This window comes from Dipodomys spectabilis, unplaced genomic scaffold (assembly GCF_019054845.1).
Source record: "Dipodomys spectabilis isolate Male_0828 unplaced genomic scaffold, ASM1905484v1 ptg000043l, whole genome shotgun sequence".
In the NCBI taxonomy this organism is placed as follows: Eukaryota; Metazoa; Chordata; class Mammalia; order Rodentia; family Heteromyidae; genus Dipodomys; species Dipodomys spectabilis.
In genome coordinates this window covers 25,952,795-25,973,836 of record NW_024870720.1, presented here as the reverse complement: position 1 = coordinate 25,973,836, position 21,042 = coordinate 25,952,795, and the positions used below count along the sequence as shown (strand labels likewise).

At 31.9% G+C, this 21,042-nt stretch overlaps 1 protein-coding gene across 1 annotated transcript in view; it reads right to left on the bottom strand.

The window, feature by feature from the left end:
• Nucleotides 1-1,895: 1,895 nt before the first annotated feature.
• Csn1s1 (casein alpha s1) overlaps nucleotides 1,896-21,042 on the bottom strand; it is a 49,515-nt gene continuing 30,368 nt past the window's right edge. Inside the window, exons 2-12 of the mRNA XM_042678378.1 lie at nucleotides 8,333-8,394; nucleotides 6,822-6,851; nucleotides 6,349-6,369; nucleotides 4,898-4,921; nucleotides 4,553-4,576; nucleotides 4,425-4,466; nucleotides 3,835-3,864; nucleotides 3,216-3,239; nucleotides 2,806-2,838; nucleotides 2,059-2,082; nucleotides 1,896-1,970 (exon numbers count right to left, since the gene is read on the bottom strand). Coding sequence (XP_042534312.1) covers nucleotides 1,896-1,970; nucleotides 2,059-2,082; nucleotides 2,806-2,838; nucleotides 3,216-3,239; nucleotides 3,835-3,864; nucleotides 4,425-4,466; nucleotides 4,553-4,576; nucleotides 4,898-4,921; nucleotides 6,349-6,369; nucleotides 6,822-6,851; nucleotides 8,333-8,394 — 389 coding nt within the window. The remainder of the gene's footprint in view (nucleotides 1,971-2,058; nucleotides 2,083-2,805; nucleotides 2,839-3,215; nucleotides 3,240-3,834; nucleotides 3,865-4,424; nucleotides 4,467-4,552; nucleotides 4,577-4,897; nucleotides 4,922-6,348; nucleotides 6,370-6,821; nucleotides 6,852-8,332; nucleotides 8,395-21,042) is intronic.

Sequence of the window (21,042 nt, the reverse complement as noted above, 5' to 3'; positions counted from 1 at the left end):
TGAATGACTCACTGTAGCTTTTGTAGCTAGGATACTCATATACATTATCTTTTTGAATTTGGGGAAATCAACGATATATTCTCACCACGATATATTCTCAAGTACAATGTATGCTTCAGTGAGGTCATAAGAAGATTTGAGGTAAATGTAATTTAACTAAATTCTCACTGGCTAGTAATTATAGCTCTGATATGCAACTTTAGTCCACTTATAAATGGAAACAAATCTTGCCAGTACATAGATATAAAATTAGATAATTATTATTAATGGTTAAAGCTAGATAAAATAATTTCTTAAGAAAAAACTTAAAATTTAAATATTAATAGGCATATAATTAATATTTGAAATATTAAAACATTTAAACATTTAAAAAACTTTATTGTAGCTCTGCAGTGGAATACGAATTTGTATTACAAAAACAAAATATTACCAACTGGAGTTGTCTGTTTTTGATCACTCTAAAAAGCTGTTCCTGTTTCAAAGAAAAATATTCTCAATTTCTCAGGTATCATTCAGCTCAACCAACTATTTTCAGATAATTAAACAAGAATCCCACAGTATCCTCTCCCTAAGTGAAACATAAGCAACTATTAATACCACATAATTGCTGTCTTCACCATAAGTAAAATGGAATAATTTAGTGATTCCTTTTTTAAAACATTAGAAATATTACTTTTATACTTACTTTAACTTAAAATAACTACAGTGTAAATATAAATCTGGATATTGTAATACAAGTCTTGTCAAAAATAAAACAAAAAGCTTCTTGTTTTCTGACTGAAAATTTGTTTGTCCAAATTAAATCAGAATTTTCAATGAACAAAGTTTTCAAAAAGTAATGTATTACCGTGTGGGAGGGACATACAAAGCAACAAAGAAATCATCTTATAAGTACGTTAGACACAATAGCAAGAAAGACAAAAACATTTGAATCCTTATCTTGGGGTTCATTTCGCCTAACATCAACTTATCTGACCGTTTTTGCTTGACTCAGACATATACTAGATATTGCAAATAAGGGAAACCATGGGACCTATGTTTCTTTGGGCCTGGCTTACTTCACTTAATACAACTTTTTCCAAGTCTTTCCATTTCCTAACAAATGGGGCAAAGTCATTCTTCCTGATGGAGACATAGAACTCCATTGTGTATATATGCCACATTTTCTTGATCCATTAACCCCTGTTTTCACTGTATTTGATGTTGGTATAATTTGTGGAGGGGAAGGGAAAAACCAATTTTGTTTAAATAGGGATACAGGTGGACCCATTGCAACAATGAGATGGACAAGACATTTATGACGAAAAACGAACTTTACAACTTTGGTGCTGGGCGGAGGGGGGGATAAGAAGGGGAAATAAAGGAGGAGGCAACAATGCTTGATAAGTAAAGTGCTCATTACCTTGCTCATGTAATTGTAACCCCTCTGTATGGTATTTTCACAATAAAAAATAATGAAAAAATAATGTATTTTATACTATGTAACCTTTATCTGGAATATGTTATGTGCTATGAGTAATAAATGAATTTATATCATTAAATATTATTATAAATTGATTACTATTATTTTGTTAAATATACTCATTTTCAATCTATTTTATACTTTACCTTTTATACTTACCATAAATAAATAAGCCTAATGTATATTCCAGTGGTAAATAATAGAGCTTTTTACTAAAAGCTTTAATTTACTAAGCTCATTGTGGCCAAACAAAAGCCATAAAATAAAATAACCAACTGAAAACATGAAATATATATTCTGAGTAAAATAGTTGTTATATTTGTTTTTAGAAAAGAAAGAGTAAACTTTAAAGTCCTTCAAAATTCCTACTATCGATTAAAATCCAGCATATACTAAGAAGAATTCAATACACTATTATTTATATTTTGATATCTCAGCTTTTGATAAACTGATGAAGTATTACCAGATAGTGCTGTCTGGACATCTCTTCAGTAGAAATGTGCTTCTGCTAAAGAAAATAAAGATTATTCAAGTAAATTTAATTGTACAAACAATATGGCAGTAATTTTATTTTTAATTTAGTGACTATAGCTTACCTCACTGTTAATGGAAGCATCTTCCTTAATAAAAATAAAAACATGCAAACATTTAATACTTTGGGGTAAGACTATTAATCACCCAGGGACTATTCATAAATAACTATAACATGTAAAATCCCAGTCAGTTAAGATGAATAATTTGGGTTATGTATTCTGTTGTTTTCCTTTTCTAACTGCTTTTGCCAGAAGGTGGGTGGAAAGTAATATTTTTTATTGAACTATTAGACCCTACATACTTTTCTTGGTTCAGTTTTTAATTTTGTAACCTAGATGAAGTCATTCTTCCAAAGTCAGAGTGAAGGATCTCTATTCAGCTATGCTTGCTATCTTTTCTCTGTAGATTAACTAGGGAATGGAATGAATGGTTGCTAGATGTATAGTCAACTGATTTCTAATCACAGAATGTAAAATATATACATCATTGGTTTCAAAGGCAATATATTGTTGGGATTGTTAGTGATAGTTATATTAGAACCTGGGAAAGACAATAAGTAGAAATTAATCAAATAAAGGACACAAAACACTGGGATATCACATGTATTCAGGTTGACTTGTCTGTCCAGTAATAGTTCTGTGAATTTGTTTTCTTTTGACAACTAGCTGCTTTCTTACTTTGTTGATGATTATGTACTAAAATTAGGATAATATCACCTACAAAGTGCCAAGAACAATGGAACTTCGTGGGAATCTGGAACCCTCAGATTACCCTGTTTCAAACTCTGAATTAATATTAAAATCATTTACCTCACTTGATGAGCTGCTGCTACATGCTCTCTGCTAAGAGAAAGAAAGTGTTATGATGCTTAGATTTTTTGAAGGACACTTAGTTCAGTGTCATCACAGAGATTGCTCACTCCTAGAACATCATAATTGTGTGACAAATAAAGAGCAACTGTAAGATATTGTCATGGAGTGTCAATTTTACCTGAAAAAATGCTAAAGGAAAACTGACTAACTTCCAAGAAAACTTAAAGACTCATTATTTTATTTTCACTTATTGAAATATTATTTTCACTTATTAAAACTAATCAATGCCATAATATAGAATGTCAACAATATAGATTTTTGTGATGCAAACAAATAATGAAGCAAACTGAACATACTATGTGCGATGTGTAAAAGTGTAAAAATCTTTAAAAATAAAAACGTCTTACCATAGGGTCCACTGCAACATGTTCCTTTGGAAAAGAAAAGAGAGGGACTTTATATTCTAATGGCAATAGTAAGATGTAAAAATAAAATTGCCAAAGGAAATAGATGACAAAATAGAAATTTGAGGCAAAAATTTAAGAAATAAGAAAAAATATTTTCAATTTCGGTCTGAGCTGATTAAAGAAATTATCTTTCTAGTTCACATTTTTGAGTTTAGTGAAAATTATTTGAATACTTCCATTGTGGCAAATACCTATTAGAATATTAGCACTTTTCCTTTCAGCTAGTATAAATTAGTTTTTGGACATTCTACAGAAACATTTCATTTAAAATATCACATGATAAATGTAAATGCACCCAAAGAAAGTATGGTTCAATGGTATAAAAATAACTCAAGCAAAATGGATTTTTTTCTTCACTTTCATGACCAATCAGCACAAAGAGTGGTGACTTTATATATTAAAAATACATTCCAAATATTTGTTGATTTAGTTACCTAATTCTGTGGAAAGCAAGCCATAGTATCTTTCTTTAAATTACAAAGAGAAATTATTTATTCATTTTCACAAGAAATACTTATTTTCTTTTCATATTGAGTTGAATAGTGTTAAAGTGCTTTACCTCAATAGATTCCATTGTAGTTTCCTGATTCTAATAAAAAGACATCATGAATCAAAAACAGTTAAGAAGATAGATGTTTTTTAATATCATGAAATTTGAACACTATGTAGTCTTTCACTACTAAATCGATCAAATACACTTGTAGACAATCCGGGCCCAAAAAGAAGAATTATAAAGTGTTAATATACAAAACATTCTTCAGGTACATATATTACTTTATAAAAATATCTCCAATGAAGAATTTAGTTACTTTTGCTTAGTATAGGTTAGGTGGATCATGCTTTATTTATTTATTTCTACAGTTACTCATTAATGTTACTTATGTATGATTTATGCATGCATTTGATTATCATTCAATCAGTCATATAGATGTATTGCATCATCATCATCATAGCTACATAGGTATGTCCATAAAATCAGTAGACATTTAAATTCTTAATAGAATTTATTAGTTATTTTTAATATGTGATTTAAGAATGTCAAGAATAGGATAAATTCTCCCATAAGGAGAAAAAGTCAAATAAAACATTTCCCTATTTTAAATATATGTATTTTTTGTCACACTACTTTTTTAATGCATCCTTTGGTACCTTGATTTCATCGTTCTGTTTTTCTGTCAGAAGTTCTCTCTGCTAAAGTTAAGAAAGAGTAGTTTGTACAATGTATTTTAAATATTAGAAACTATTAAAATATTTAAAATTCCATTGATGTTTCTTACCCTATTCAGATCATTGATGATTTCCTTATGGATAGGGAATAAGATGGAAAAAATGAAAAGAGAGAAAAAATGAGTAGAATCCTGCAAGATATTACCCCTTGGGTGGTGCTGCTCCAAATTTCAAAATAATATTCTTATCTATGAATAGCTAATATGAGAAACTTAAGTATTTTTGGCTATTATTTCTTTGTATAAGGTATGTATTAATGTATACTTGAACTATGTTAAAACAAAGTTTTACTTTGTTTTTATTTTTTAATGTTTGCATGCAAAGCTTTTAGGTTGCTTGATTTAAATACATCTTTCTTATTTGAAATGTAGTATGTTTTGTGGAGGCATTCTTACCTGTCTGATGTCTACGGGTGTATGCTAAATTTTTTTAAAAGAAAGGAATAAAAGTTATATTAAAATCTATTCAGATGAAGTTGGATTACTTGTTAGATCTTTCAAATAATGGCTTTGAATTAAAATTTTTTTTTTTTTTATCAAACCAGTCACAAAATTATAGAAGACTTCAAAATAGATGGAGTATTATGTACGATTGAATTATCCAATCATAATGGGCATAGAGATTGCAAAGTTTATATTGGGTATGCAAAGGTAAGTTCAAGTATTTGAGAAGTAGCAAAATTAAAATTTAGAGCAGATTTTTAATGAAGGAAAAGTTTGATTAATTTACGTTAAAAATATTTTTATAAAAATTTTAAATTGGTCTTCCCAGAAAAATATGCTTATGCTTTGGGAACAAATAGGTAAAACTTACAGCATTGTATCTGAGAACTTTTATTTCTTTAAGGATTCCCTGGCGAAGTGAAATTGTGAATTATAAAAGTGACATGATTACCACACAAAGTATACATGTATAAAATTATCATATTATATCCCCTTAATATATGAAAAAACATACCAAGTGAACTTTTATGTTTTTGGAACACTAGGGTTTGGTTAAATTTGCTATATCAGATTTTTCACATAAAAGAATAAGATAATAGATTTTAGTTTTGCCTTGTAATTTTAAAATTTAAAGAAAACAACTTAACTGGTTCCTTCTTTACTAGGTCTTGAAATTTGTTATATCTATATTTTAAAAAATGTCCAAAGGAGACACTGTGAATAGGGATTAAAGCAAAACAGAATTGAAAGAGTACCTGAGTAGCTAAATATTTGGATACATTTGAAGGTAAATAGAATTGGAATGAAGAAGTCACTCAAGCCAGGTGCTAGTTAGTGGCTAATGCCTTTAATCCTAGCTACTCGGGAGGCTGAGGTCTGAGGATCAAGGTTCAAAGCCAGAGCAAGCAAAAAGGTCCACAAGATTCCATCCCAAATTATCCCCAAATTTGGTAGGCTGTAAGAGTAGCTCAAGTAGTATAGTGTCAGTCATGAGCAAAAGACTCAATGAGAGCTAGATTTTCAGAGTTGAAGCCACAGTATGGCACTAAATTAATTAATTAATTGATTAATAAAATTGTAAAACAAAGTCATTCAAAGCCAGCACTAGTGGTTCATGCCTGAAATCATTCAGCAGGCTGAATACTGATGATCATGGTCTGAAGACTGCCTAGGAAGGAAACTACATGAATCTCCAATTAGCTACCAAAAATCCGAAACTGGAACTGTGGCTCAAGTCAGAGCACTAGCCTTGAACAAAAAAGCTCAGAAACAATATCCAGGCTCTGAATCCAAGCCCCAGGAATGGCATAAAAAAAGAAAAAGATAGTCATTCGACATGTGGCTAATGTGGCTAAGCTAGAAGACAAAGAGAAACTTGACAAGTATATGTATAGTCAGCTTACCTCACTGCTGTCTTCCTGATTCTGCAAAGAATATAATGTAAGCATGACATTATTAAATTTCCTGTACAGAGTGGAGGATGAATTTCTTTTAGTAGAATGGTATGATAATGATTATTAATTTGAGATTCAGTGTGGCAAATAAGACCACGTTAAAAATCAGATGCTTGAGTTAATGTAAAGACAAAAAATATTTGATTATTTTTTTTGAATAAGGACACTATTTTTATTGGTGTTCTCTTTTTAAATTTTATGTAAATAAAAAAGAATTCAAACTGTCAGGGCTTATGACAAAGAAACTATAGCTCAGTGAAAGTGAGACAAATTGTTTTCCTAGAGAAAGGAAGGACTAGCTTTGATCTGTAAATGTCAGCATATCACTATTTAAGTGGCACACTTAGAATGAAATGCAAAATAGTATAGAATAGAATAGAATCAAACAAAATCATATACAGGAGTGGAGAAAAAATACTTACTTGAACTTCAGCATGTCTAAAATGAAGTTTCTGCAAAAAAGTGTAAGAATTATAAAGCAGAAATAAGTAAAATACAAAAATATGGCTGGATGCGGTGGCTTACACCCATAACCCTAGCTACTCAGGAGGCTGAGATCTGAGGATGGTAGTTTGAAGCCAGCCTTGATGAGACTTACATTTAATCACTCAAAAACAGGAAGTGGAGCTGTGGCTCAAAAATGGTAGAGCACTAGCCTTGAGCAAAGAAGCTCAAGGACAGCACCCAGGCCCTGAATTCAAGCCCCTAACCAACAAAAACAAACAAAAAGACAGTAATTATTTAACCACACACACACTGCTATTTAAGAAAGATATTTAATAATAATTGCAAAGTTTGTCAAGATCAAATTTCCCTGGGTACTGAAAGGAACAAAAAAAATCATTAATTATTTTACTGACAAATATCACAGCTAAGCAAAATAGCTTATTTGTTTTAGACATATAATAGAGAATTGAGAAAAATATGTACAAAGTCTTTAAAATGAAAAAAATAAGTAACTTTGATTAATTCAAAATGATAAAGAATTTGTTTGCATTTTGCAATTGTTTATATTACACAATGGTCCTAAAGTGACTAGACAATTATAAAAGTTTGGGTGCAAAATGTATACTTAATTGAATTTTGCCTGCTTTAATTTTTTTTTCAGTCATGGGGTTTGAACTCTGCCTGAGTGTTGTCCTCAGTTCTTCAGCTCAAGACTAGCACTCTACCACTTGAGCCACAGTGTCACTTCCAGATTTCTGGTGGTTAATTGGACATAAAAGTCTCATGGACTTTCCTACCCAGGCTGGCTTTGAACCATGAGCCTCAGATCACAGTCTCCTGAGTAGTTAGGATTATAGGCGTGAGCCACTGGTGCCCAGTGCCTGTTTTAATTTAATCACCAATTAGATTGTATAAAAATGACTCTCCACCTACAATTTGTTTAAGGACACAGTCAAATTTAGTATAATTGAATTATGTGTAATTAGATGATTGTATAAACCTATGGCTTATTGGTTTATTTGGAGTACTTCTGTCTATTCCATCAGAAAACATAAGGTAACATAAACCATCTCAAGTGAGAGTTTGGCTTTGGGCCCTAAATTAGGACACACTTGAAAGAAATATTGGATACCTCCCACATGTTAAGATATATATTCATTCTCCGTTATGTGGAAAAAGAGCATGATCACATTATGTAATACCAGTTATTGTGTTAGGCAATACCTTATTTCTTTTCTCTCTTTTTATTTTTTTAAAATTGTGTGATTATTAAATTTCAAATAGTATTTAGAGTTAGATGTTTGGGCAGATTACATAATGATGTGCCAAATGTGAACAGTTGCCCCATTTCTAATGGAAAGACATTAATATTCAATAACCAATGTGGATATAAAATGGTACTCTGGAAAGATTACTCTATATTATGTTTGTGTCAGGTCATTTTCAACAAAAATATAGGACTTTCCTAAATTTCTACGGTACTTACAGGCCTGGCAAGAGCAACGGCCATGAGGCAGGTCAGGATAAGAAGCTTCATGGTGCAAAGGCCTACAACAGAGGAATTGGGGACGGGGAGAAAAGTCGTCTTATTAACAATAAAAGATTTATTTTTTTAAATCCTTACTTTTTCAACAGAGAAACGTTATGATAAAAGCGTGTTCATTAGAGAGGTGATATAAACTTAATGTTTTAAATTTTGTTACTCAAGTTAACATTTTTGCATTCTCTTTGTTTTTATATTTCTTAGAAATAGCAATGTTTTGCCAGCGTTCTAATTTAGTAAAATTCTAAAGCCATCGTGTGAGCCTTAAAATGGTGATTCTAGCTTCATTAGAAAAATGGAGCAGCATCAATATTTAAATGCAATTAGAATAGAGCTTTTCCTCTTAGATGACTGGATTTGTTAATGTGGGCAATAACATAAAATCCACAGTGAACTGGCATTTGTTTTGACCAGAGAGTGTTTCTCTTTAAAAACAATCTCAGTGCATCATTTTCTTTGAGTCTTAAAAAATACTGCTAGTTCACAATGTAGAAAGTTACTAACTTCCATCCAGTAATGTTTGTAAAGGCATAGTCATGATTTTGTGTTTTGCTACATGATGAAGAAACTGAATTGTATAGTTGATATGATTTTCATATCACATCATACCTGATTGCTAGAGTTCTAGAGTTCCAATGCACTGCAGGAACGTAGAGATCCTAACATTTACATGTCCTGAGAAACTAATCTTCAGAGAAATTAAGGAAAACACACAATTACACGTTTTTATTTACACAGCATTTAACATGGTAATTCTTCTGTGTCTTACCTAAAACCTGAATGCTTTGGTAAAGAAGGTATATTGTATATTGTAAACTACAAAACTGTATATGCATTTTACCTTGACAAATGGCTAAATTTAGTCATCTTCATGAAAGAAGTCATCCAGAATTGTCATTAATGTATGTGCTATGTAATTAATTTTATCAGTGAAATGAATAAAAATGGATTTGAGATAGCCGGACAAAATGGTTTTTGCTTTGGTAGTTATAAAGATAAGTTTATTTTGCCTGACAGATTTTCCCAGAAGTAAATAATATTAATATCCTATATCAACAAAATTAAAATTAAAGTATAACATTTTCAATGTATAAATCTCAGCTACAAAATTATCCAATGATTTTTTAAAAACCATATTGACTAATTACCTAAATATTTGAGATAATAAAAAAAACTGCAAACACATTGTTAAGCTACTAGCATCTTGTCAGAAATAATCAATATTTTATAAACATGGAGAAGGTTACAAGTTCATTTTTACAAAGAATGAAAGAAAGAAACATCAAATCTTATCAAAATGTCCATATGTGAACACAGTACCTTGAACCCAAGACTGGAAAGGAGCAAGCCAGGTGATCAGCTAGGCGATGGCAGATGTCTTTGGTTCACAGCTATTTAAGCCTAGCAATTAGCAAAATGCTAATTTTGTGGTTTTTGGTTCAAACAATAGGCTTATTAAAATTCTAAGCCTCTTCCAAATAAGAAATTAATTTCCTACCCACTTCATTTCCCAGAAAGTTCTGAGAGAAGTTTTTAACAAGGAGTGATTCATGCAGCGATGACAGATTATGCAAGAAGTCGAATGGCATTTTTTCAAAATTAAAATACAAAAATTTACAGATGTGTATAGTTACTGTAGGAATGGGATTTTATGTTTCATGGACAATTTTAATTAATAGATTAAGATATTGATATATTAATAAAAAATCCTTTGTCTTTTGAAAAATCAATTCTTACAAAGGAAATCCTTTAAAAATAGGATCTTCAAAAATTTTCAAATTTTAACAATTTCCAGGCTAATAAATGAATTTTCATGTTTTAAAATGTAATTTGTCATCTAGTATTTATTTTATTTGTTTTATGGAGTAACTAAGGTAGTACGGGTTCTGAGCTTTCTTTTAAGAAATGAATATAACTTCTATAAAATTGTTGGTATTTTAACTACACAAGAGAATTATTTTTTTTAAAGTAAGTTATTTACAGTCATCTACTAATTGTGTATTTATTGTGGTATTTCCACACATGTATAGGAAGCACCCCAATCAAAATCCCTTCTTCATCACTTTTCTTACAAAAAATCTATTCTTAAAACAATTTAAACAGGTTTTACTGTTCTATTAGCATCCATGCATCTGAATTACTTTGACCAGATGTAGCTCCATCCACATTCTTCATTGGCCCCCCCCCCCCTTCCGCTGCTTCCCTCCACACAACAGAGCCTCTTATTCACTGTCATTTTTAAGTTATGATTTTTTTATTTTTTAACTAATTATACTAGTTTTACTTTGTGCAAGGCATTTCACCAGGGTAGTTCACACATGTATGTATTATACTTTAATCAAACTATTGTCCTCAGGTTCACTTTTTCTTTGTTTCCCTTATTTCCCTATTGTACAACAGCTTTCAATGAGATACACACACACACACACACACACACACACACACACACACACACACACACACACACACGGTGTATTCCAGAATTATTAATCCTCTATCATTCTCTTTCCCTTTCTTCTCTCCTAACAGTAGTACCCAGTTACAATCATACTTTTTTTTAGGACTATAGTTTAGATTAGATTCCACAAATGAGTAATACTTCGCTCTTTGAGTTTGGTTTATCTCACTCAACTTGATGATGTCCAGCTCCATCCATTTCCTTCAAATAATATGAGCTCACTTTTCTCTATGGCTGAATAATATTCTATGATGTATGTGTACTACCTTTTCTTTACCATTCATCAGTTTTTACGCACCTCTGTTAATCCTAGTTTGGTTACTGTGAACAGATCTTCAATAAATATGTGTGTAGGTATCTCCGTGTTATGTTGATTTGTAATCCTTCAGATATATGTGTGACAAAGAATGGTACAATGGATTATAGAATATAGCTACTTTTAGTTTTTTCAGGTGATCCATACTGATTTCCATAGTGGCTGCATTAGTTTACATTGCTACTGCTAGTTTCTAAGAATTTTATCTAGTATATCATTTTTTGTTTGTTATGGATATATACTTTGACAGTTTTCATATATATATATATATAACTAATTAAAAGTAATTAGTATTTTATAATTATACTTTTTAAAAATGCAAAAACTAATCTTATCTCTGGCAGTCTACATTTAAAAATGGAGGGAGAAAAGTAAAGCTCCTCTAATCCTCAATAACTTCACCAATTAACAGACATTGTATATTTTAGAAAATTTGTATATACTAAATAAAATATGAATAACAAAAATTCAAAAAATATTCTGAATATTTCTTTGCTTTAATATATGGAAGGATTCATACACTATATTTTAATAAATTTAAATAAATATAATTATGTTTACATATGATATATGACTGGGGCATTATTCTAGGCTAAATGAAAAAGAGTTTCTGCTTTCAGTTCTATTATTGTATTACAGAGAAGATCTGTGTTTCTGACTGATTCACATCAGTTTCAGTAACATTCTAGTGTTTCCTGTTTTTTGATTCATTCAGTGAGCTGAGAACTAGCACCATACTGCATCACAGTATCTTTATCTTTTCCTAGATGTGTACCCAGAATGCTTAAATTATTTACTTAAAACTAAGGATCATCCTACAGGAAAGTTTACTCTATCATGACATCTTCAGCCTTTCTTTTTAGTGCTGGTTCTGGGATTTGAACTCAGGACTTGGATATTGTTCCTGAAGTTTTAAAATTGAGGCTAACACTCTATCACTTGTGCTACAGTTCCACCTCAACTGTTTGGTGGTTAATTGGAGATGAGTCTCACAAACTTTCCTGCCTGAACTGGCTGTGAACCATGATCTCTGATAGCAGCCTCCTGAACTTCTAGATTTAAAGATGTGAGCCACGGATGCATATCTTTCTTATTTCTTTTATTTACACATTACCAAGGAGTCAAAAAACACTGAACAAACTATGGGGCTATGAAAGTTAAGAGAAATTCCATAGCCTTTTAGTAACTGGGTAATTAACATACAATAAGCAAATCTTATAATTAGTCAAAACTCAGAGTGCAGCAGAGGCTCTTGAGGAGCCATGACAGGTAAATTGAAAGGGGGTGATAGTAATCAAGATAAAAATGATGAGACAAAGGACAAAGGGTGAACCAATGCAACAGCGATACTCACAAGCAATATGTTGGAAATGAACTTTACAACTTGGGGAGGGATCGGGGAAGGAAAGTGGGAAAAATGAGGGGGGAATATTTGACAAGAAATGTGCTCAATTCCTTATGCATGTAACTGTAAACTCTCTGTGTATCACCTTGACGATAACATTAAATTCAGAAAAAGATATATTGTATTCATGAACTGCTTTATTAAATGGCAACACCTTTCTATGATTGATTACAGATCATATTTTTTAAAAAAGATAAACGTGATACAAGAGAGGGCTCTGTATATGGATTTGATAATGATAAGTCTCTATATAAAAGAACAATCAGACTTACATAACTACAATACTTGCATCAAAAGAGAAGTCACCTTTTATCAAATTTATGTATCTTCTACTCTGGACATCTCATGAATTCAAACTCTAGATTTCTTTCTAATTCTCCATGGGATAGGAATTAATCTCCACTTTGATTTATTAATCTACCTGCTCACTATAAATTGTCAATACATACTTTTGTATGTCCATTATAAACATGTGTGGGTCTGCAAGCTTTTGAATCTGTTTAGGTCATATGCAATTTCAGCACCCAATTGAGCTCTGAACATGCAGAAGTTCTGATTGTAAAATGGTAGCTTTTTTTTTCTCAGTTATGGGGCCTGAACTCTGGGCCTGGGCACTGTCCCTCAGCTGTTCAGCTCAAGCCTAGCGCTCTACCACTTGAGCCACAGTGCCACTTCCAGCTTTTTCTGCTATGTAGTGCTGAGGAATGGAACCCAGGGCCTCATGCATACAAGGCAAGGCAGGCACTCTACCACTGAGCCACCTTCCCAGCCTCAAAATGGTAGCTTTTTAACCAATACATGGCAACAAGAAAACATAATTTAGAATGACTTCAGGCATAGTTTTTAAAAGAATTCTTAAACAAGATGACCTAAGTCTGATAAAGGACAAGTAAATTGAAAATATTGCTTGTTTTCCAACAGTTGATGCTGAAAAGCTATTCATTATTTGATTCACACTCCTTAGAAAATTCACAAACACAAACTATATTAAATAGTACAAGTCAATCATTTTAATAGCTCAATGAACTTATATTTCAAGAAAAAATACCCCAGAAGAGAAATATTTTACTACAAATATTCAAGAGAAATATTTTACTACATACTGTTATGTATTTTATTATGTTTGGACTCTACACTTAAACCTGCCTTGGTGAATTCATTTTGCATAAAGTTACCTATAATTCATAGCCAGACAATTCAAAGGTAGCACTCTAGGACATTTAGTTAGACTGTTGAGTCTACTAGGAAAATGTCTTCATTATAAAACACCTAATTTTCAAGAAAGACATACTGAGAAATATGAAAAACACTTTTGTTTCCTCTAGTAATCTACATATTTCATAGAACCTGTTTCATAAATGATATTTACCAACTGTTCCTGATATTGTACTAATGGAAACTTGGCATCCAACAAAAGTAAAACAGATTTTTGGGGGGAAGTTTTTGTCTAGTCTGAATATAAGGTGGTACTGATATTTAGACCTTACATTTAATTGCTTTTCAAATCTGAGGTTTTATTAATATGGCTCTGGAAATATAAAACAAGTAATCCAAGTAAGTTAGTGTATTGTGATAATTACAAGGCAAATTTATGGTGTTAAACCATATATTTAAATCCTAGTTCTTATTGTATAGCTGTGTAATCTTGGGTAAATCACCATGCCTTGGTGTTCTCCCTTTTCAATAATATTCACTTTCTACATAAAAGGAAAAAGCAAGACCATACATCTAGAATAATGTCTCAAGCAAAGTGGAAATTTAAGATATGACAATATTACAATATGATGTGGGCAGATTATCTTTCTACCTCATGGTTTTGGAAAATGTAAAAATGTATATATATATGTATATATATATATACTCATTATATATATGATATATTGTATATATATGTATATATATGTATACACACACATATATGTGTGTATAAATATATATAGAGTCGATCATGGGGATTGAACTCAGCGCCTGGGCCATTCATAAGTAGAATGGAATGCAATAACTAATCAATTAATGTTAAAACTCTTACAGTTATTCCATTTACTGCTCATAAAATATAAGAGTAGATTTTAATTCTATTTCTTTTTTTGTGGTCATGGGGCTTGAACTCAGGGCCTGGATGCTGTCCCCGAGCTTTTTTGCTCAAAGCTAGTGCTCTATTACTTGAAGCCACAGCTCCACTTCTGGATTTCTGGTGGTTAATTGGAGATGAGTCTCATGGACTTTCGTGCCTGGGCTGACTTCAAATCAATTCTCAGATCTCAGCTTCCTGAATAACAAGGATTACAACTACTAGCACGTAGCTTAATTTTATGTTTATAAGGAAATAAAACCACTCACAATTTAAGACATCAAGAAGCAGACACAGAAACAGAATAAAGGAATTTCCTTCCTTCCTCTTACTTCTAGATAGAGGTAACAAAAAGAACGGTTATAGTATGGTTGGTTTTATGCAGAGAGATTTGAGTTCAAATTGTGGCATTTATCAGACATAAAAGACATGAAAAGATTACTAAAAATAAAACTACAGTTTTTAAGAATACAATGAAGTTATAACGAAGCTCTAAAGCCAGAGTATTTTATGCATATAGCATAACACAGAGGTGAATTGGGAACAGGAAGTAGCTAGAATTCATTTGAATGTAATCAGTAAAAGTAACAAAAATGAATGATGCAGTAGAGCAATAGCAACAAAAGACAATTTTTCTAAATAATAACGAATGATAACAAAACATAACTGAATGCTAGTAGCTCAATTTATAATCCTAGCTAGTCAGGAAGCTGAGAAACAGAGGATTGCGGTTCAAAGCCAGCCTGGGCAGAAAAGTCCGTGAGACTCTTAGCTCCAATAAACCACTAGAAAAATGGAAGTAAGTGGCGCTGTGGTAGAGTGCTTGCTTTGAGCTGAAGAGCACAGGGACAGCGCTCAGGCCCAGAGTTCCAGCTCCACAACCGACCCCCCGACCACCCAAAGAAGAGTAGGATGCATGAGCTGAGCAGGGGAGAGAAGAGGGAGAGTTATTACACATTAAGACAAGACAGTGTACTCCTGGCAGTGAACCACAGGGCTAGTAAGGGGAGCAGTACTTATGCAACTGAGATACTCACAAGACAATATGTTGGAAATGATCTGTACAACTTGGGGGGATACTGAGGGGAAGGGAAAGTGGTAGAAAAATGAAGGAAGGGATAAGTTAAACAAGAAATGTAATCACTGCCTTTCTTTTTTTTTCAAGGAATGATACTCTTTATTAGAAGGTACTTTGGTTCCTCTTTGCTTGGATTCTCCAAGAAAATGAAGATGGGGGGGGGGGGGGGAGGATTATCATCACTTAAAAAGTATAGTACATTTCCAAGAGAGAGAGCTGAAGATATGGCAGCGTTGTATGCACAGCATTAATAATACATGCATGAGGCCTAGGCTTGAGATAAAGACATACTAATGAAAAGTTAAATATACTCACAAACTGTATATACCTAATAACAGGATATCAAAATATATACAAGGAATACTTCCACAGGTATTGTTTGGGGATTGATGAGGAAGGAGAGAAATAAGAAGAAAAAATCAGCTTGTCATTACATCACACCTGATCGCTACCTTTCTTATGTAACTGTAACTCCTCTGTACATCACCTTGACAATAAAAATTAAAAAATTTTAAAAAAAGAAAAGAAAGGCAACATGGCAGAACTCAGAAGACCATATTGTACAAATGAGGTTCTTGGATGACTTTCAGAACGGGCAATTCTGAGGAAGGCAGAGAACTGAAATCTGGCACTCTCTGTGGGCCTCCCGTGGAATTCTGAGGTTCTCTGTACCTCGGCCTCCTTTCTGTCCTTAGTTCTTCTTGGGATGGCATAATTGTCTATTGTTATTTCACATCATGACCAACCACATGTTGTTCCAGCCCAAGTATAGGTAAGGCCTTCCTCTTCTTTAGCCTACAAGATCTCTAAGAAAGATATTGGAGGTAGGTCTTTTCTTGCTACAATAGTTCATTGTCCTGGTTTTGGCCTCATTTGCCTTATTTCCAAGAGTTAGTAGAGGAAACAAGAAAAAACATTCACAGCAATGTTCTGTGCCAATGTTCTCATGGAGTTAAATTCTTCCAACAAAATAGCAAGAGTTGGCTTTCGCTGAGCACTTGAATTAGCCAGGCACTAAGGGATTTTAAGGCTTTTCTCATCAGACAGATTTAACTATGATAAAACATTAGGCAAATATCATTATTATTTCTGATTTAAAGATGAAGTCATTATAGGTCACAGAGGTTAAAGATCTTCCTAGGTTGCTTTGTACATAACCCATCTAGAATTTGTTCTAGTGTCTTTATTTCAGAGTTCACTTTTAGGCACTGTGGTACATTTTCAAAATCACATTCCCAAAGACTTTGTGTGTCCTAGACAAAGATTTTGGTATTATAGCACAGTCTGCTAAATGACTTCACAATATTTTTATGTTTTATTATTTAAGTTTTAATAACAATGGAGATAGGTAAAGTATGTCAGTTTTAGAAGTTTTATGACTATATACAAATGAAGGTAGGAAGTGTTAGTTACAGGCTTTACCTTATTAAAAGATATCTATAGATTTGGGATTATAAAAAAATATGAAGTATATGTTTTAGATTTCTGGCTTATTTACATGAAAATGTATAAGAATACCATGTAATTCAGAAATCTGACTTTTAAAAATTTCTTTTTTAGAATTTATTTTATTTTTTTTTATTGTGTACTCATTATCTTGCCCATGTAATTGTAACCCCTCTGTACAGTATTTTCACAATTAAAATTTTCTTTTATTTTTATTTATTTTTTTGGTTGGTCATGGGCTTGAATTCAGGGCCTGAGCACTCCTGGCTAGTATTCTATCACTTTGAGCCACAACACCACTTTTGGTTTCCTGGTAAATTGGAGATAAGAGTCTCACAGACTTTCCTACATGAGCCACCAGTGCCTGGTTCCCTTTTTTTAATTTCTTATATCATTTTCCTGGTAATTTTTTTTTTTTTACAAATTGTGGGACATTGTTTTCTCATAGTTATTTTTATAGATGGATAATTTTCAGTGAATTGAAACATAGATAAATTAGCATGCTTTTAATTGAACTGTTTTGCTGCTGATAATGTCCTTTGCACTTTCTGGGCTTGATGAACCACAACAGAAAACTGCAGCATCATGAAAATCTCCACATTTCATCTTATTGTTATATCAGTATACAACCACCATTGAAAGAGTCTGCTATCATTTTTCAGAGTTGTTTCATGGTAGCTTGTTTTTTTGCTGTTATTCATATTATAGTAACATGCTTGCTTGTACATGAACTTTACTGTCAATCATTTTGTATTGTTTTGCGTAAACTTGGAAATTGCTGAATTGAAGAGAATAAACACTTATGACATTTGATTAATGTTTGAATAATATTTGTTCAATATTTCTAGATACCTTTCACAAATGTTTGCCAGTGCTTCTTTAACAAATATATTATATTAAATATTTTATCTGATTTTCAATTTTGTTTCCTTCAAATTTTACAATTTGATAGAAAATCATATTTTATTATTAGAGGTTTGTATTTCTCTTACTACCAGATACAAATTTAATATTTAACAAATGTATATCATCAATGTCTATTCTTTCAAACCATTTCATCAACTTCATTTCATTTTCTGTTGGTAAATGCTTTCATATTTTTGTAGATTTTTATTTAATAGACAATCTATTTTTTTCAGCCATTAATTTTGTAAGCATGTCCTTTACAGGACCTTTACAGTTATGGTTGAGATTTCACTGATTATATAAACAAATCATTTTTATTCTGTATTTATTAGTTTTGAATTGAACATGGAGGTTGAAGACATTTCATTTGCTCTAAAGGCCTTGTGTCATCTTGGATATAATAAGGTAGATTGCTCACAATAAAAGAAGGCTTCCATTATGCATAAAACAATGTAACTTCTGAAGTATGCCAAGTATGAGTCTTACAAAAGCCCTTGTCTCGATCAGGTAGGTTGAACATTTTGTCAAAGTTTTTCCAATTAATAAAATCCTTAAAGGCTACACAGTTTCTGTTTAATATGAAGTTATAGTAATAGTTTAATTAATTTAGGAGCAATTTTTAAACTAAAAATTGTAGTTGCATATATCATTTCACATATTTGACATCATTTTATACAATGGTTTATTTCAGATGCTTATTGTATTGACATTGGTAAAGAGGATAGTTTTTATCAATCATAGAGAAACAAAGACATGATTTTTTTATCCTTTCATTTTTTTGTTCACAAAAACAAAAAAAATCACTATTCCTTTATGTTTTGTTTGTATTTTTGAAATATTTTAAATAGTAGAAGGTTTAAAAACTTGTATTGTATGTTTACCAACAAATTCTAAATAAACTTTACCAAACAATTTTAACGTTTAGGCTTCACTTTGGCTAAGATGACAGGAAGTTATAAATAAAGATTCATTTTTATAAAAAGAGGGAAAAAAATCAGAGCAGTTTGGTTTGAAGGCTGTCTTTCTTTAAGAATCTGAACAGATTCTGGGTCTTCAATGAATCTCTAGTGAGAATTGCTTTTTAATTGTTCACTTTCCTGCCTTTCTTACACGCAGACTCTGACTGGTTTTTGTTTTGGTGTGGTTTGTATCATCGAGGAGGCTTTTATGGCAAATATGCTAGGAAGATAGAAATAATATAATATGTAATATTGTGTACTTATGACAAAGATATTATTTCCCTATTGGGCGCATGAGGTAACATCTATATGTTATTTATTAGCTGGTCATCATAGTATAGAGTTATTTACTTGCTTATTTTCTGACTTTAATAGAATGTGAACAGAAATCTTTCTGGTTTTGACATTTTTATGTAGTACCATGTTTGGAAGCATGTGTGTGCCTATGTGTTGGTACAGAGGTAAATGTTTCTCCCTAAATAAATAAGAAATGAATAATGATGCCTCAGTTTCCTGTACTTATATAATACTTCCCATTATAATTTAACTCAAAACATAGCATTCCCACAACAGCATATTTTTCTACACATTTACTTTAATGTTGTATGTTTTATTTTGAGACAGGGATTATTGAAGCACAGGCTGGCCTTGAACTCATGATCCTTCTGCCTCAGTCTCATGAGTGTTGGGATTGCAGGTGAGTTACCATCATTCTCAGAACTCTTACTGACTTTTTGCATGGAGGGTGCTGGGATTTGAACTGGGGACTTCACATTCAATTCACTTGCTTCCTTGGCTTAGCATATTTTCACTTGAGCCACATCTCAAGTCAGGCTTTTCACTGGTTACTTTGAAGATGTAGTTTTAGGAATTTGCTTCTCAAGATGACTTTGAACCTTGACCTTTTTACAATCTCACAGTTCTGAGAAGTTACCATGAGAGGCATGAGCCTGTAATGCTCTTTACTCATTTGCTCAGAAAGAGCTGAGTTGATAAAAGTATCTGTATAAACTGTAACTTTTAAACATATCTTAGGAAAGACCACTAAAAATGATTAGAAAGAGGCCTCCCTGATGCATCTCAGGAGTTAAAAACTTTTGACCTCATTGGGGCTTCAGTTTAGGCCTTTGCACTTGTTAGAAAGACACTCTACAACTTGAGCTACAAACCCCAATCTTTCTCCGTGACATAAATATGCTCTTGCCTTCTGATGTTTGTAATTTCACATATACTTATTTCTCTATAATGCCTTCCCATTGGCCTTTTATTAGCCCATCCTACACATTTCCAAGGCTATACCTAATCTTACAAGTTGTTCTGAAGCAAAATAGTGAATCTCCAATGGGAAAATAAAATAGTTGTAGATTGAGGATTCAGACGTAAGGTAGACCACAGAGCAACAGCTTTTAATAAGTTGTTAGAAATGCCATTTATCTTTATTGCCATACCATCTGGAATAGTCTATGGACTAAGTTATCTCGTAGCTGAGAAAAAAATAATTCTGAAAGTAATAAATAAGTCAATAGTTGTTCTAAAGATGATGTTACCAGGCAGATAGATTCCACTAATACATAATTATTGAATAAACGACTAAGATAAAAAAGAGTAAAATATTGAGATCATAGTCTGAGAATGGCTGGTTAAGGCAATAATATTTACAATAAACTTGACTGCTTATATAGATCTAGTACCTGCTACTCACATTGGATTATGCATTGAATAATCAGAACAAGTTTCTGACTATATAATAACAATATAATTTTATATATTATAATAGGCTTATAATATACTATAATTATATAGAATATCAATAAATCCATGCACAAGCAATTAGAATAAATTAATAGTTATTAATGTGGTTTATATACTATTTGTCTTCAAATATCAACATAAGTTAGGACAGGTGAAAATGACAAGAAAATTACAATAGTGTTGGTGAACAAATCATTGTCCCAGGGACCTAAATGGTAGGTAAGAGTGACAACAGTTACAAGTTCATCTCATTGATTTTAGG